The sequence below is a fragment of the Equus caballus genome, chromosome 23, assembly GCF_041296265.1.
Source record: "Equus caballus isolate H_3958 breed thoroughbred chromosome 23, TB-T2T, whole genome shotgun sequence".
Taxonomy (NCBI): domain Eukaryota; kingdom Metazoa; phylum Chordata; class Mammalia; order Perissodactyla; family Equidae; genus Equus; species Equus caballus.
Window position 1 is genome coordinate 57952411 of NC_091706.1, and position 16504 is coordinate 57968914.

At 36.4% G+C, this 16504-nt stretch overlaps 1 protein-coding gene across 1 annotated transcript in view; it reads right to left on the bottom strand.

Annotated features, from left to right (window-relative positions):
• Nucleotides 1–7241: 7241 nt before the first annotated feature.
• Nucleotides 7242–16504, bottom strand: part of PLAA (phospholipase A2 activating protein) — a 38764-nt gene continuing 29501 nt past the window's right edge. The window contains exons 11-14 of the mRNA XM_001498176.7: nucleotides 14509–14577; nucleotides 11767–11868; nucleotides 9323–9487; nucleotides 7242–7977 (exon numbers count right to left, since the gene is read on the bottom strand). Coding sequence (XP_001498226.3) covers nucleotides 7412–7977; nucleotides 9323–9487; nucleotides 11767–11868; nucleotides 14509–14577 — 902 coding nt within the window. The 3' untranslated portion in view covers nucleotides 7242–7411. The remainder of the gene's footprint in view (nucleotides 7978–9322; nucleotides 9488–11766; nucleotides 11869–14508; nucleotides 14578–16504) is intronic.

Sequence of the window (16504 nt, forward strand, 5' to 3'; positions counted from 1 at the left end):
TTAAAAACACTCTTCCATCTCTATTAAATGGTACCTAGAAGGCCAAAAGCACCCTTCTTTTTTTCTTCTAACCTCCTTGAGTTAGGGAAGGGAAGTATCTTTAAGGAAGCTGAGATACGATGCAATCAAGGAAAAAAAAAAAAAGAGAAAACACACCAAGTACAGTTATGCATCGCTTAATACATTCTGAGAAGTGCATCATTAAGCGATTTTGTCCTTGTGTGAACATCAGAGTGTACTAACACAAACCTAGATGGTATAGCCCACTATACACCTAGGCACTATGGTACTGATTCTATGGGACCACGGTTGTATATGTGGAACACCATTGACCGAAACGTCATGATGCATTGCACGACTGTACACATCACCTATGAAGTATTCTGGCCACAATAGTTTAACCTCCATCTAACCAAGCCTTTGGACTTATGGGAAACAGAAGGTGTGGCTGACCGATTCTAAGAGAGCCCCCAATGATCCCTCTCCCTGGTATTCACAGCCTGTGTGATCCACTCTCCTTGAGTAGTCTGCCTCCACCCAATGGAATACTTTGATGTTGAGGGGATGTCATGTCTGTGATTAGAATATATTCTGACTTTGGTCCTGCTAGCAGACTCTCTCCCTTGCTGGCTTTGGTGAAGCCACTTGCCATGATGGAGAAGCCCACAAGGCGAGACACTGAAGGCAGCCTCTGGCCAAAAGCCAGCTACCAACTGAGGTCCTCAATCCAACAACCTGAAAAGAAGTAAACACTAACCATGTAAGTGAGCTTGAAAATGCATCCTTCCCCACTGGAGGCTTCAGATGAGTCCCCAGCTTTGGCTGACACCTTGATTGTAGCCTCATGTGAAACAAAGAAGCAGAGGATCCAGCTAAGCTGTGCCAAGATTCCTCATTCACAGAAAATTTGAAATAAATGTGTGCTGTTTTAAGCCAGTTATGTTTTGGAATAACCTATTAAGCAGCAATAGATATTACTAATAGATATAATTAACACAGAAGAGTTATAGGAATGTGTTTTACAAATACAAAATGGGGGTACTTCACATTCTGGACTTATCTGTTCTAGATTAAGAAACCAGAGACATATAACCAAATACATACATAAACCTTGATTAGATCCTTTAAAATGAAAGTTATAAAAGGCATTCTGAAGGCAATGAGGAAATTTCAATAGACTAGATACTAGATATTATGAAATTACTAATTCTGTTAAATGTGATATTGTTTATAAGTCATATTCTTCAACATGTCCTTATTCTTAGAAGATGCATATTCAAGTATTTAATTGATAAATGTGGACTGTGACTTATTTTTAAATAATTTCAATAGAAAGTATAGAATTAAAGCAAATATGACAAAATGTTAATTGTAGAACCTTGTTGGCAAGTCCATGAGTGTTCACTTTGCTTCTTTCAACTTTTCTGTGCCTATGAACATTTTCATTAAAAATCTGGAGGGAGGAAAATCCTCAACAAAATTTTGGCAAACCGAATACAGCAATACATCAAAAAGATTATACACCATGATCAAGTGGGATTTATACCAGGGACACAGGGATGGTTCAACATCCGCAAGTCAATCAACGTGATACACTACATCAACAAAATGAAAAACAAAAACCACATGATCATCTCAATAGATGCAGAGAAAGCATTCGACAAGATCCAACACCCATTTATGATAAAAACCCTCAGTAAAATGGGTATAGAAGGAAAGTACCTCAACATAATAAAGGCCATATATGATAGACCCACAGCCAACATCATACTCAATGGACAAAAACTGAAAGCCATCCCTCTGAGGACAGGAACAAGACAAGGGTGCCCACTTTCACCACTCCTATTCAACATAGTACTGGAGGTGCTGGCCAGAGCAATTTGGCAGGAAAAAGAAATAAAAGGAATCCAAATAGGTAACGAAGAAGTAAAACTCTCGCTGTTTGCAGACGACATGATCTTATATATAGAAAACCCCAAAGAATCCATAGAAAAACTATTAGAAATAATCAACAACTACAGCAAAGTAGCAGGGTATAAAATTAACGTGCATAAATCAGTAGCATTTCTATACACTAACAATGAACTAACAGAAAAAGAACTCAAGAACTCAACCCCATTCACAATCGCAACGAAAAGAATAAAATACCTTGGGATAAACTTAACCAAGGAAGTGAAGGATCTATACAATGAAAACTACAAGACTTTCTTGAAAGAAATTGACGATGACATAAAGAGATGGAAAGACATTCCTTGCACATGGATTGGAAGAATAAACATAGTTAAAATGTCCATACTACCTAAAGCAATATACAGATTCAATGCTATCCCAATCAGAATCCCAAGAACATTCTTCACAGAAATTGAACAAACAATCCTAAAATTCATATGGGGGAACAAAAGACCGCGAATTGCTAAAGCAATCCTGAGCAAAAACAAAGCCAGCGGAATCACAATCCCCGATTTCAAAACATACTACAAAGCTACAGTGATCAAAACAGGATGGTACTGGTACAAAAACAGGTCCACAGATCAACGGAACAGAATTGAAAGCCCAGAGATAAAACCACACATCTATGGACAGCTAATCTTCGACAAAGGAGCAGAGGGCCTACAATGGAGAAAAGAAAGTCTCTTCAACAAATGGTGCTGGGAAAACTGGACAGCCACATGCAAAAGATTGAAAATTGACCAGTCTTTTTCACCACACACCAAAATAAACTCAAAATGGATCAAAGACCTAAAGATTAGGCCTGAGACAATAAGTCTTTTGGAAGAGAATATAGGCAGTACACTCTTTGACATCAGTTTCAAAAGAATCTTTTCGGACACTGTAACTCCTCAGTTGAGTGAAACAATAGAAAGAATAAACAAATGGGACTTCATCAGACTAAAGAGCTTCTTCAAGGCATGGGAAAACAGGATTGAAACAAAAAAACAGCTCACTAATTGGGAAAAAATATTTACAAGCCACTTATCTGACAAAGGGTTAATCTCCATAATATACAAAGAACTCACGCTGATTAGCAACAAAAAAACAAACAACCCGATCAAAAAATGGGCAGAGGACATGAACAGACATTTCTCAAAAGAAGATATGAATATGGCCAATAGACACATGAAAAAATGTTCATCATCGCTAATCATCAGGGCAATGCAAATCAAAACTACACTAAGATATCACCTTACACCCGTTAGATTGGCAAAAACATCCAAAACCAAGAGTGACAAATGTTGGAGAGGATGTGGAGAAAAAGGAACCCTCATACACTGTTGGTGGGAATGCAAACTGGTACAGCCACTATGGAAAACAGTATGGAGATTTCTCAAAAAGTTAAAAATAGAAATACCCTATGACCCAGCCATCCCATTACTGGGTATCTATCCTAAGAACCTGATATCAGAAATCTCAAGAGTCCGTTGAACCCCTATGTTCATCGCAGCATTATTTACAATAGCCAAGACGTGGAACCAGCCTACATGCCCAGAAACTGATGATTGGATAAAGAAGATGTGGTATATATACACAATGGAATACTACTCAGCCATAAAAAAAGACAAAATTGGCCCATTCACAACAACGTGGATGGACCTCGAGGGTATTATGTTAAGCGAAATAAGCCAGTCAGAGAAAGACGAACTCTATATGACTCCACTCATAGGTGGAAGTTAGTATATTGATAAGGAGATCTGATCGGTGGTTACCAGGGAAAAGGGGGGGTGGGGGGAGGGCACAGAGGGGGAGGTGGTGTACCCACAACATGACTAACAAAAATGTACAACTGAAATCTCACAAGGTTGTAATCTATCATAACATTAATAATAATAAAAAAATGAAATAACTTTTAACACAAACATTAAAATACCAAAAAAAAAAAAAAAAAATCTGGAGGGAGGGACCAGCCCCGTGGCTGAGCAGTTAAGTTTGCGTGCTTCACTTCAGTGGCCAGGGTTTCGCTGGTTCAGATCTTGGGCGTGGACATGGCACCGCTCATCAAGCCACGGTGAGGCAGCGTCCCACACAGCATAACCAGAAGGACCTACAACTAGAATGTTCAACTATGTACTAGGGGGCTGCTGGGAGAAGAAAAAAAGGAAAAAGAAAAAAAGGAAGATTGGCAACAAATGTTAGCTCAAGTGCCAATCTTTTTTTTAAAAAAAAAAACTTAAGGGAACCACATAGAAAAATGATGTTAGTCTTCAAAATTATATTTATAATCACAACTATACTGTGTGCTATAGGCTGAATGTTTGTATCCTCCCAAATTCATGTGCCGAAACCTAATCCCCAACATGATGGTATTTGGAGGTGGGGACTTTGGGAGATGATTAGGTCATGGGGCTGGAAGCTTCATGAATGGGGAGACCCCAGAGAACTCCCTCCTCCCTTCTGCCGTGTAAGGAGACAGCATCTAAGAACCAGGAAGTGGGCTCTCTGGCACCTTTATCTTGGATTTTCCAGCCTCCAGAACCATAAGAAAGAAATGTTTGTTATTCAAACCGCCAAATTTATGGTATTTTTGTTGTAGTAGCCCAAACAGACTAAGACACTGTGTATAATTTTTTACAGAAAAATGCATTAGAAAGTACAATACTTAAGAAATTATTTTTAAAAACATTGAATAACATTTCCTAATCTCAAGTGGCTAACTTATTATTTCAAGACCTGTAGGAAGGATGATCCATCACAAATGATCCTCCTTAAGTTTTTTCATTTCTTCACAACATAACCATAAGATATACAGCAGGAACTGCTAAGGAAGCTATAGCCCAGAATTATCACCAGAATTACCTTTGTGAAGCATCTGTTTTTAGCTATGTTTCTTCCATCATTTAAGATTATGAAGTGGATAAAACATTTCATTGCATTGCTATTTAGTCATAAACTCAGCTAGTCATGGGAAAAAAATCACAATAGTGACACGATCATTTAAAACATGTCATGTCAGAGGGAGGATAATAGTTGTGCAACACGGACAATGATAACTTAGCTCTTTTGCAGGCAACAGTGTTTCAAATGCAAAATGGACATTAACTCCAAGACATTTACCACTGGAGGTGAGTTGGAAACATCTATCAAATCTAAAAAATGTGCATTAACTTGACTCACCAACTCCATGTATAAAATGTATCCCAAGGACCTAGTAAGACTCTTGTGAGATTTGTCAGAACATTGCTTGATGGCTGAAAATTGCAAACAATGTCAGATTATAGGAAAAAGATATATCCTTATAATGTAATATTATATTTATTAAGGTGGAAGTGTGCATACTATATATGTCAAGTTTAAAAATCAGACTATTGAACAATGTGTATTATACAACCCTTTTTTAAAAAGATAAAACACATGTTTACATACCTACTGATATGCCACAAGATATTAAGAATGGTTCTCTCTGGTTAATGGGATTACAGATAATTTTTATTTGATGTGTGTGTGTTTTATTCAACAAATTTGTATTTTTTCATTCAGAAAAAATATTAAGGGAATCATGGGAAAAAGTTTAAGGAAAAAAAAATCTTTAAAATATCACTAAACCACCATTTAACACATCTTCCAAGTGAGATTATTTTTTTCCTTTTACTAAACTGTACTTTTCATAATTGTTCTTCAATACACATGAAATACTGATACAATAAAAATTGATATAAAAAGACCTGTACACTAATAGGAAGCAAAGTGTTTACAATTCGCCACCTCTTAAACTGTGAAGAGTAAACTCATACTTTTAACCAAGAGTCTATGTCCTACCATATTCAAAGGTACCTAGTATTTCAAAATTGTAGATAAACTTTTTGTACTTAAAATTGCACACTACACTGGACATATTAACAAGAAAACAGTGTACTGTAATGGAACCAGGCTGACCTGGGTTAAACTCTTAACTTTGCCATTTAACTTTGATTTACCCACCTAAATCCCAATTTAACAAAAGGCAAAAGCACAAGTTCTTAATGAAACCAGCAAACAGAATATTTAAAGTCTAGGTACACACGAGCAAGTTGCAATTTAATACTTAGCAAAATACACATCCCCTCTATCTATATTTTGCCCATTCTCTTTTGATATTCCAAAAGTTTTTCCTTGGATTAACCTAGACAATCACAAACTTTTCCTCCCTTGTTGGGAAAGAACTGCAATTTGGCATTAAGCCAGGAAATTCATGGTGCCATATACCACAAATGTTGAGAATGCTGCTCAGTATTTTAGGCAAAGTTCTCTTTTTGAAAAGATCTTTCCCACTTTAAAAAATAGAAATAGTTACACTTCTCTTAAGAAACTGAAGTTCTCTGTGACACAATAAATTATGTAATTAATGGGATGGTTCCCTCTTCGTATTAGTTGCTAGCATGTTTAGAGACCAATTTCTGACACCCTTTCCCTAGGAACTATAGCATGGTATATACACTTTTCCTTTTTTCTCCTATAGTGATCCATCCATTATCTCTACTTCTGAAAAGAGAGATAACATCACCCTCCGTTTAAGGGGTTTTGGGAATTAAATACCAAAGTCATTATCACAGCGCCTGGACCACAGTAGGGGCTCAAAAATACTAATTTTATATGACAGGCTCTGGACTTGCAAATAACATAGTTCGATATATTCTTGCTTGCACCACTGCCTGATAAAATTCAATACATTCCAAATTCCCTTTCAGATAAAGGAAATGACCAAAAATAAACAATCAAATCAAAACTAGAATGAACACAATGATGTTATCTCAGATAACAAAGGGCAAAAGAAACTGGATAAGAAGCCTGGAGTTAACCTGGGACCTCATCTGTCTGAACTGATACACGACCTAACATAGCTTTGTAATTTGCTTTTACTTCATCTAAAAATGAGCCATCAAACAAATACACTTTCTATTTATAAATAGAAATGATGTGAATTAAATTATTTTATATCTTTTCAATATTTAGAATAATTTATAACAAACTTAATTTTTAAAAGTTGTATAATTATCCTAAAACAAGACTTTGAAATGTATCAGTGCTGTTGAAAGAATCCAGCAATGAAAATGAGAAGAGCAGAAATTAAAGACAACCACCAACAATTAACAGTTTGGGATACGTAAGTAGTAAAAGCAGATTACACACAGTAAAAGTCCTTGTCTTCTCCTGTGTGGCTAAGGTACGGAAATTACGCCACTGTAGTTGTTGAGCTGTTGATTATAGCTTATTCTTAATTTGTCTAAACTCCTGAAAAGCTACCCACATTACACAGGAAAATCTCATAGTTCATCAGTGCAAAAATTTTATTTCTCCTTCGTTTCCCCTTCCCCTTCACTTTACAAGATCTGAAATTTTACTTAATCCACAGCATTCTTTTTTATCATCTGTAATCAGTCATGTAAAATGTGAGAAAAAAACACTAATCAATTTAAAATCTCAGCTCCCTTCCCCATCGTTACAGCAAATTTAGGATAAGTCTACAGCATTCACTTACTTTAGCTGGTTCTGACACTGAGGCATACTTTTTTATTTGAGAATCAACGCCTAAAGACTTGGCTAATTGTACAGCATTTGAATCATCACTGATAAGTGTCCCAAGAGCCACAAGAAGTCTAAAAGTGGCTTCCAGGTCTTGGACAACTTCCAAGACTGTGCTAATTACTGACAAGCACTGAGCTTTCCCTTCAATGTTATGGTCTTTATGAAAACAAACAGAATAGTTCAGGGTCAATGTAGCCAGAGCAATGTGAATGTTCTTATTGCTCCCTGATTTCAGTTCTATTGCATGAGACATTAGTGATTCCCTCTGGGACATCATGAGCTTCTGTCCTGCCTGGCCAACAAAACAATTGCAAAAAGTCCTGAGAGCAAGCAGCTGGTTTGCTGGCTTTCCTTTAGGGTTCAGAAGACTGATAAGATGACTGCTGAATTGAGCCCCTTCCTTTTCATTGCAGAAGTTCTCATTCACACTGGGATGTTTAATTGACAGCCGAAGAATGTCAAGTGCAGGAAACACAATATCTATTAAAAAAAAAATCATTAATGTTTATGAAAATCCAGAAAATTCCTATGACTGTTACTCAATTTTTAAGGATTTTATGTTCCTGTTACAAAATTAATACTATTTCAGAAAATGTTAAAAATCATATGCCTGCTTTACAAAATGTGTCTATTTCTAAAGCTCGCATTAATTAATTTTTTTTCTTTTTTTTTTGGAGGAAGATTAGCCGTGAGCTAACATCTGCCACCAATCCTCCTCTTTCTTTTGCTGAGGAAGACGGACCCTGAGCTAACATCTGTGCCCATCTTCCTCTACTTTTTATGTGGGCGCCTGCCACAGGACAGCCTGACAAGTGGTGCTGCGTAGGTCTGCACCCGGGATCTGAACTGGCAAACCCTGGGCCATCAAAGCAGAATGTGAGAACTTACCCGCTGTGCCACCAGGCTGGCCCCTTAGTTAATTTTTAATATTTATACATACTGGATTTATTGCTACTAGAGCATATATGCATCAAAAGTAATGTAACTCTCTTGGGTTATCAAATAGCCTGACACACAGTGAGTATTCAATAAATCCTTGTGGTATGAATGAGATGGTTTTAAAAGTCCTATATCTCAATCAAAGAGTTGAAGAGGAAAAGTTCTTTATAGAAGAATTCCAGTTGACAAACGCTAATAGGATGCTTACAGATTAGTCGAGAGCTTTAAATTCAAGGAATTGGGTAGACACCATCTAAATGAATGCACTAGACAATCTTAGCATCACTAAAAGTGAGCAAACTAGAAATTATGTGCCCAGTGATATAAAAGTAGTATGCAGCATCATTTATAAAGGATAACCACCTAAAAAAATCTATTGAACCAGAATCTAATTATGTCTAATAGAAACTATAGAAATAGAGGAACACAGTAAGTGATCAGCCAAATCTACAGTATGGGATTTTGTATGACAAATGATTTTTTTCTCCAATAAATCAATACCATGAAAAAATACTAGGGGAGAGGACACTTTTAGAATTCAAAAGGAATTAAGTGAATTAATTTTTTAAAAAAATAAAAAATACTTACAACAAATGTTTAGCATAGGGTTAAGAGGTCACAAAGAGTTTCCTGGAGTTTGCAGGGGATCCACAAATGCTCTCAAACAGTATACAAAATGGCACACGTATGGGGATCATTAGGCATATGACCAAAACAAGACTATGAATCACAGTGGTATAATAAATCCTTTCTGTGAAGCTTCTCACAGTGCGAATTACAATTCCCCAGGTTAACTTTTATTTAACTAGAAACCCCAGTAATATTGATAGAAATGAAAAGACATATTTCCAGCTTTCTAATCACATTTTAAAGAGTGTTTCTATACCTTCAGGCCAGTTAATAGCTTTCCACAAAATCTGAAGTTGCTGGGCTGTGGGTTTTTCTGAAGAACTATTACATATTAAAGACAGTATTTTTTCAAGAAGTATCAAGTCATCCTCAGTCAACTTCTTTTCTTCAGATGCAGTTCCATTAAGTTCCTTCAGTTTACCTAGAACCCAAAACCATTTCAAAAATTCTCTAACTGTAATTAGCCAGATATAATACATAAATGCCAAAATTTTCAATAAGAGTACTCTACCATACACCATGGGGATGTGAGACTTTCACCGCAATTATCCAAGACCATAAAAATAAGGATAAGGCCTGTGAGTATTTTTAAGTTGAGCACAGTATAAAAAGAAAGGTTACTGTGACGATTTTTATCTTACTTGTTATTTTCTAAGATCTTCTGAAGCTTTCCACTTGGAATAAGTTTTAATGTATATCATATTTGAAATCATTCTGAAGGATTTTCAAAGCATTATCACATCATATATACCCAAGTATCCACCAATGCCCTATTTTCTCAGTGAGAAAATTTCTAACAACTTCTAGTCAACTTATGTCAATTTTTATCATTAACAATGAAATGGTCAAATGTCTATTTATAATATTTAATTTATTGACTAAGTTCCATATGCATATTTGACATCACATTATTTTAAAAACATATTTAATGGAAATATTGCCTTTTCCCACCATATTCAGATTTCATGAAACAATTTCTTTTAAACTCTTCACATGCATCTTCAATATCAGCATCCCTGTCAACACTAATGCTACTCTGAGTCATCTAACACTGCTTCCCCAAAATCTTTATCTCGAATAAAAAAGCCCAAATTCCCACATCACAAAAGGTTTAAAGAGGAAAAATTGTCCAAATTCACAAATGTTTATGAATCATAACTGGAAACTTGGACGTGTTTCAACCATTCTTTGGCATTAAAACTTAGTGGTTAAGTTCACGCGCTCTGCTTCAGTGGCCCAGGATTTCACCGGTTCAGATTCTCGGTGCAGACATGGTACCACTCATTAGTACATGTTGAGGTGGTGTCCCACGTGCCACAACTAGAAGGACCCACAACTAAAAAATATACAACTATATACTGGGGAGGTTTGGGGAGAAAATGCAGGGAAAAAAAAGAAGATTGGGAACAGTTGTTAGCTCAGGTGCCAATCAAAAAGAAAAAATTTTGTTAACACTAAGAATATTCAAAATAAAGTTTATAGTCAAGCGTAGCTTAACAACAGGAATACATTCTGAGAAATGTGTCATTAGGCAATTTCGTTGTCATGAAAACGTCATAGAGTGCACTTACACAAACCTAAATGGTACAGCCTACTGCACACCTAGGCTATATGGTATTAATCTTATGGGACCACTGTCATATATGTGGTCTGTCATTGACCAAAACACTGGTATGCAGCACATGACTATACTTAAGGAATGCAGGGGCGAGCCCCGCGGTGCAGAAGTTAAGCACACACGTTCCGTTTCGGTGGCCCGGGGTTCACAGGTTCAGATTGAGGGTGTGGACATGGCACCATGTGGCAAGCCATGCTGTGGTAGGCATCCCACATGTAAAGTAGAGGAAGATGGGCGCAGATGTTAGCTCAGGGCCAGTCTTCCTCAGAAAAAAGAGGAGGATTGGCAGATGTTAAGTCAGGGCTAATCTTCCTCGGGAAAAGAAAAAAAAAAGGATTGCAAAAAGCAAGAGACCTTTTAGATTTGTATAAGACTTGAAAAATGTCAAGTTGTCTAAAAGTGTGCATATACTTCTTTATTGTTCAAAATAAAGCAACTGAGAAAACAATTATGAATTATTTTTATAACAATAGCATGAGGGTAATTCTGACCAAAAAACCCCCTGTCTTCTATTCAGGTATGTATGCTATCTTATTTCAATCAATTCTCACCATAATCTTTGTGGCAAACAGAACTAGTAGTACTCTTAGTCCAAAAAAATACCCTGTCATTTTGTTTTGAGAAAAACAAATTAACAGAAAAAGCAACCAAAGTCAACAGAGCAATTTCATTTTTAATGGGCAATTTAAACAGCCTTTTATTCTTATTTCTAAGGGCCACTAATTTTTTAAAGACAAGATCTTTAATTTTTAAATGCTTTACTCATTTGTTTTCAGTATTTTTTTTTCCTGAAAACATTAAGAGCTTTGGGGACACTATTTACATTTTTCCCCTTAATTTTTTTCCACATTAAGTCATCATAAAGCATTTACTTTATATTTGTATAAGGCTTCTTACAAAGTATTAAGGGTCTACTATTGGATTGTGTATTTGTAGTCGACACAGTTGTGTAATACCACAATACAAGCCTCTATCACGTTAAGCACCAGTTCCCAGCGCATGTTAGGAGGAAAAACAGCTTGAGTGCATCCCAAAAAAGTCTGTCGATATCCGAGAGAACTATTTAATTAAAATACACTTACCTAATATTTGTGTAGGGTTTGCTTGGTCAAAAGTGACAGCTTCTTTTTTAGGGAAATAAATATTCACTGTTTTAGACGAAGCTGACCGGTAGGCACTATTCCCTATTTACAAAACAGAAGACAATGAAAATTTGACAGAATGGTCAAAAATCAGATTTTTCTAATTGTGTGACTTTGTTTTCACAGTTATAGAGATATTTAACTACTCAGTGCATGCAAAAAAAAAAACAAGTCATCTCAGAAAAAAAGAAAAATAAATCATTCACAGGATACTGTTTATATTTGTTGGTATAAAAAATTTTAGTTTTCGGAATGGGAGCTTACATGTAAAACAAAGCCTTTTCAGTTCAAAAGGGAGCTTACATGTAAAACAAAGCCTTTTCAGTTCAAATTTTGTACTTCTCTCATATTTTTAACATTCAATCTAAATTATACATTTTAAAAGATCAAAGAATACAAAACAATTATGAAACTTTCCATTCCCATCTTCCCTAAGGCATACTGATCTCATTCTTCTCATGTCTTTTACTGCTGGTTCTAAATGATCTAATAGGCATTGCCATTTTCTACATCGTTTTTATAAATCCCCCCAAGGTGTAAGTTCCTGAAAGGCAAGAGTCCTAGTCTTTTACCGTTTTTACTCAAGTCCCTATTATAGTAACTGAAACTCAGCATCCGATGATGAACTAACAACTGGTCCAAGATGAAAATTCAGCAACACACAGTGAACAAGCTACTTTGACTAAAGTGCAATTTAAATCTAATTTATACCTCACTTACATTTCAAATCTTAATTTATTATACATTTTTATTCTAATGTAAAACTAAGGCATTTTGCAAAAATGTGAATAAAACATTTTAATCTTGTGAGTATATTAGAAATAGAAAGGGGGAAGGCAGATAAAGATAGAGGAAGTAAGGAGATAAGTGCACAAAATTAATTTGAACTGCTTATAAAACATAAACTATTTACTGACATGATCAAAGATGAGCTCTATAGACACTGCCTGCACTCCTTGTCATTACAGTCGACTTGTGGTAAGGAGAATGCAAATCAAATGTTGTCCAAACACTTAAGTACAGTGCAAGGTTCCCTGAAGGAAAAGAATAAGGTGAAATGGGAGTTTATGACGGAGCAGGGGATCTGAAAAGGGGCATATGCAAGTGTCCAGGAAAGTTTCACTGAGTCCGTTTAATAAATACTACACGGTAAAATTAGATAAAAAAGAAAAAGGAAGGAAAAAAGAAACAACTGTGGCCTATATAAAGCAAAGGCACAAGTATTCCAAAAGGGAGCAGCGTGTACAAAACTCCTGAAGGAGAAAATAGCATGGCATGCTTAAGAAGCTGATACAGGCCAGTGTGACTGGGCAGAAAAACAGCAGAGAGGAATGTGATGCAAGGAAAAGATTCCATGGGAAGCCACTCAAGGGTTTTAATCAAGGGAGAGGCATAGACAGAGTCAGAAAAGATCACTGGCTGCAGTACAGACCACTGAGAGACCAATCTGGAGGCTATTAGTTCATCAGTCTAGGTGAGAGATGACAATAGCTTGGATGAGGGTACATCAAGGCCCAGGAGACACACCAAACTGTTAAAGATTGCAACTTGTGAAAAATGGGACAAAGCACTGTTAAATCTAGACTCCATTGTCATGAACAGCTACAGCTAACAATCACTAAGCATTTCTTCTGTACAAAGTGGTTTACATATATTTTGTAATTTAAAGCTCTTAACAACTCTAGGAGGTAGATATTACCTCACCTTTACAAATGAGAGAAACAGAGGCACAGAAACAGAATGACTTGCTCAAAGGAAAATAGTTAAAAAGTAGTGGAACTGAGATCTGAATGTAAGCATTTTTACTCCAGAGTCCTTAATCTTAACTGCTTTGTTATACTTCAATACTGCCAGCCACTGTTACTTTAGCAATGAAAAACAGTCTACAAAATCACATACCAAGTTCTTACGAAGACTGTTGGTTTTTTTGGTATTTAATTTACTATGCTCAATAATATATGTTATACATATTCTCTTGTATAAAATAATAAATAGGGAATAATATATGCCAAGAGATCTGTCAAACTTGCAAGAGATGAACCACAAATTTAGCTCTGCGTTTCCTGGCAGCCAATACAGGGGAAACCATGCCTGCATATATTCAACAATGATGAATAATTAAGATATGCCAGACTCCAGGCTACACATTAAGGATAAAAAAATAGTAAGTTGCTCAGGAGAAGCCCTAAATTATAAAAGCATATTCTTCTCTGAGTCTTCTTAAAGAGAACAATGTATAATGTAGTGAATAATATTCTCAACACATTAAGTAATAACGAAAGGCGAGAGATTGGAATAAACTCAGAGTTTGTAAGGATAGTGAGGAAACCAGTCTTACTCCAGGAGAACAGCAGTTTTCAATTCTGGCTGCACATGAGAATCACATTAGAAGATCATAAAACTATCCCTGCCAAGGCCCCAACCAAGAGCAGTATTAGACCAAGTGAGCATCTCTGGGGACAAGGTGAAAGTACTTTTTTTAAGCTCCCTAGATGATTCTAATGTGCAGTAATGACACACCTCTGAGAACACACTAGAAGCCAAGTCAAGAAGTTTGATATTGATTTACTATATAAAAAGTTCTCCAGCAAGAAAAAGACCTATTTTCTTAACCTTTCATTAAATAGTTTTAATGAATTTTAAAAATCTAATAAAAAAGAAAAAGAAATGAAATGTGTGTACCTGTAAATGGATCAACTCCAGTCATGGCAGTTCCCGTACCTGCAGAGCCTGGCACATAACGACCACCACCTAAAATGCAATAATACTTCTAGTAAGCACAGGTAACCGCAGATTATAAAGTTCAAACTGCTCCTTCCTTACACAGAATAACTTATTTTCATTATCAGTCACACTTCAGAATCGCGTCTTAAGAAATGGGCTGTAAACTTAATACAGGAAAAAGCTTAGAATAGTGCCTGGCTCAGAGTTAGTGCCCAAGAAATGTTAGCCAGAAAAGCAATTCTCAAGTTACCAAATAAACATGAGATGCCTTACATACTATAACTACAGAAGTTTCATGAACTACAAAAGCATTAGTGGATTGGAGAGAAAGAAATTAAAAGGTTTCCATATTGAAATGTGAACACTAGTCTACTGAAACAGAGAGGATTAGCTGGCACATAAGACAAATGCTGATGCAGGACTCCGAACATCTCCAAATCCTGCTGATTCTCTCTGCATTTGTATTTCATGTTCCTTTCTTTGCGTTTTCAGTGAGACAGCCACAAGTACAATCTCAAATGTGACACTGGGCTACTGTCGCAGCATCCCTAACTCTTACCTTATCTCTTTCCTATTTGTCTTATGTGTTCTAGGCCCTGACTTCAATATCTAGGAGTCGGTATAACTGGTATACCCCCTACAGAAAAAGCAAAGAAAACTAAAAAACAAAACAAAAACCTCGGAGATAAATAGGATTAATTAAAATGATGAAGAACCCACAGTAAGCAGATTTGCTGAGTTTTTACTATATGCTGGCCTGCAAGCTAAGGATCTTATACGCACATCCTCATTTAAGTATTAACTAGATCCTACTATTATTCATGATATTTTAGAAGAGGAAGGCTGAATAACTTTCCCAAGGCATTAAGAGGTAAAGTGTAGTCCCACACTTTTCTAAATGTGGTTCTCTGGCAACCTGTTCAATATGCAGATTCCCAAGGCCCACCTACAATAACCTAGCGTTTCTCCATATTCCAAATTGGCTTCACTTCAGAAACCTACAGGGAGCTTTTAAAACGACCTAACAGCAAATCACACTGAAGACCATTTAATCAGAATCCGTGGGTGAGGGATCAAGGCATGAGTATTTTTAACCTCCTCACTAACCTAGTCTATCAGATCTCTCTGTGCGTAGGACCTTGAGATAAGTAATTTAAACAGGCATCCCATGAGATTCCAATTGACATCAGAAGTTTGAGAACCACAGAGATAAAGAAAAGAAAAAGGAATTGAGATTGACCTTAAATCGTAAGCCAGATGGAGAAACCTTCTGGCCCTAGTGCTGCTGGCAAAGTTGGGGAACATCATCATCAATAATAATAGCCAACTATACTGAGGGCTTAAACATATTCCATGCATTTTGCTGAACACTTTACTTATATTATACTATTTAATTCTCATAATATCCTAACGTGGTGGGTGTTGCTATCTATTATTTATCATAGTGAGGGCCAGTTATCCTAATAATTCCATAATTCTCTTGGACATTTAGTATGTTATCTTGCATATCTCCATAATCACTGCATCTTCTGAGTTACCGACACTGTGCAATAGTGAGTCATGCTCCAGTTATGATGGCCCCAGGAGTTTTTTTTATTTTGCTGGTATTGTTTGAAGCTTGTATGGTGTTTCCGTTCCAAAAAAAAAGCCACCAATAAGATTCAGGAATTCTGTTGTTCTAAGTTTCAGGACATGACTGTGCCTGATATGCTGATAGAGCAAGTCATCTTACCTCCTCTTCAGATCCTCACTACCTTTCCAAATTGCATTATGTCATCAAAGACTTCCTTAACAGCCATTGTGCCATCACGACATTTAGCTTGCTAGTTGGTTTTTGTAGTCCAATGGTTAGCAATGCACAGGGTGCAGCTATTTGCAGCTGGGCCACCAATTCATTCACAGGAGAAAGGAAGCTCACTGAGGGCAATCCACAACTTCAGGACACTGACCTGAG